This window comes from Telopea speciosissima, chromosome 9 (assembly GCF_018873765.1).
Source record: "Telopea speciosissima isolate NSW1024214 ecotype Mountain lineage chromosome 9, Tspe_v1, whole genome shotgun sequence".
NCBI classification, from domain to species: Eukaryota; Viridiplantae; Streptophyta; class Magnoliopsida; order Proteales; family Proteaceae; genus Telopea; species Telopea speciosissima.
Window position 1 is genome coordinate 61,077,845 of NC_057924.1, and position 1,783 is coordinate 61,079,627.

Genomic DNA, 1,783 nt, shown 5'->3' on the forward strand with positions numbered 1-1,783 from the left:
TGGTACTGAGTTAGAGAGACTACACCAATCCATTGGCTCTTCAAAAGTTTTGCCCCTCATGGATTTGGGGCCATCTGAAAATTGATAAACACATGCACAAGGCCCACCTGATTTTTTATGGGCTTGGGCTAGGATTTTCAGTGTATGGACCGGGCAAGGATTGAGAAAACCTTGGCCAAGGTTGGGCTGCAATGGATTATGGTTACGACATCGGGCTTAGCCTCATCCGGCCCAATATATGCCCAAGATACATTTTAACACGTACTATTGATGCAGGCAAGGCATTGGTGTGCCGTGATGGTGAAGCCCATCTCTTATGGTAGTTTTCAAATACTTCATCAACATTCCTTTGAGACAAGCATCTTGTGTTTATATCTTCAGGCCAGGTTGGGCTGAAGTTGGACAAGACAGGCTGGGCTTCAGTTGGAATTTCCGAGTCTATGCTGAGGCTGGGCTGGGCTGGGCTGAAGTTAAAAACTTAGACCCAGCACACAAAAGGTGCATCCTTATCTAAAGCCCATAAAAAATATAATCCTATTAAAATCGGGTTGCAATCACTGCTACATATTTGCAATTCTGATTTTGTAGTTTAAAAATAAAATTTGGGAATAGTGCAAATGTAGCCTGATCTGCTCATTAAAATCGGGTCGGGTCATCTTCGCAGGCCTAAGTAGTCCAGTTTGGATGGGTATGGGCTAGGTTATGTATGAATTATAGCCACTCAGCCAGAGGTTAGTCCGGGACTCTGGATTGGGGGGATTAGTCGGGTCAGGTATCTTGCCTTGGGATGGGGCTAGGGTCGTTACTAAACCGGCCCAGCCCAGCCCAGCCCATTTCACGCACCTTTATGGTTGATGCCCGGTTCTGCCAAACAAGTCTCTCAGAGCCCCAAATTTGCAACGGTAACTTTTGTGAAACAAAGAAAGCAAGAAGAAGAAAGAACTATATACCGTTAACTTCTATTTCACAACTACTCTGTCTCTCCAAAACCTCTCTTCCACAATAACAAAAGAGAAACAAGAAACCACATTGTCTCTATCGGAAACCCTTGAAGAGATGATCATCGAACGCATTGTGACTGTTGAGTATCTCGGGCCAACAATGACAGAGGCGTTACTCCGCAAATTCCCAGACAACTCTGCTTTCGATTTTGACTATACACAGAGCGGGATCTGGTCTCCGTTGGTTCCTCGGGGTCAATGTCTGGTTTCTGGTTCTTCTGTGGAAATTCGAAGGAAACTCTCAGATGGGTTTGAGAAAATAGCTCACGAAAAGATCAAGAAAGTGAGTTCTAAGATTAAGAAAAAGGTCACAACTGCGATGAAGAAGGGCTGCTCTGATTTTTCTGCTACTCCCTTCAAGGGTTCTACACCAAGAAAGGTAACTTTCTAGTTAGCTTCTCAAACGAAGTTCTTGCTTTTCTTTGGGAAATACTTGAAGATTTCATCTAGAAATCACTGGCACATTTTAGATTATTGAAACAGAGATTACCTTATTGGACTGTTTCAGGGCTTTCAGCTTTCAAGTATGAGAAGCCCTTAAAAGAAACAAATCTTCCGTTTCTATTTCTGTAAATAACCAACCTCCTTCTGTTTATTTTGCAGGGATGGGCTAAGGTGCTGAGAGCTGCCTCCAAACGTTTCAAGAAGCAGAAGGACTCTTCTACAGAGATAAAGCTGTCAAATTACTTAAGAAATGGAAATCTGTAGTATTCACCATTCTGTACTGTGATCTGTTTATAGTTCAAAATTTGAGCTGAACTCTCAATAGAATGATGTTGTAC

At 42.7% G+C, this 1,783-nt stretch overlaps 1 protein-coding gene across 1 annotated transcript; it reads left to right on the top strand.

Annotated features, from left to right (window-relative positions):
* The first annotated feature begins 984 nt into the window (after nt 1-984).
* Nucleotides 985-1,783, top strand: LOC122640663. Its single transcript, XM_043833890.1, has 2 exons — nt 985-1,380; nt 1,605-1,783. The coding sequence occupies exons 1-2, from the start codon at nt 1,057-1,059 to the stop codon at nt 1,707-1,709; spliced, it is 429 nt and encodes a 142-aa protein (XP_043689825.1). The 5' UTR covers nt 985-1,056; the 3' UTR covers nt 1,710-1,783.

Excerpts from the sequence above, each read along its gene's own strand:
- LOC122640663 (XM_043833890.1), top strand. The coding sequence starts at position 1,057 with ATGATCATCGAACGCATTGTGACTGTTGAGTATCTCGGGCCAACAATG. Across the intron at positions 1,381-1,604 it reads AGGGTTCTACACCAAGAAAG|GGATGGGCTAAGGTGCTGAG; the intron begins GTAACTTTCTAG and ends TTTATTTTGCAG.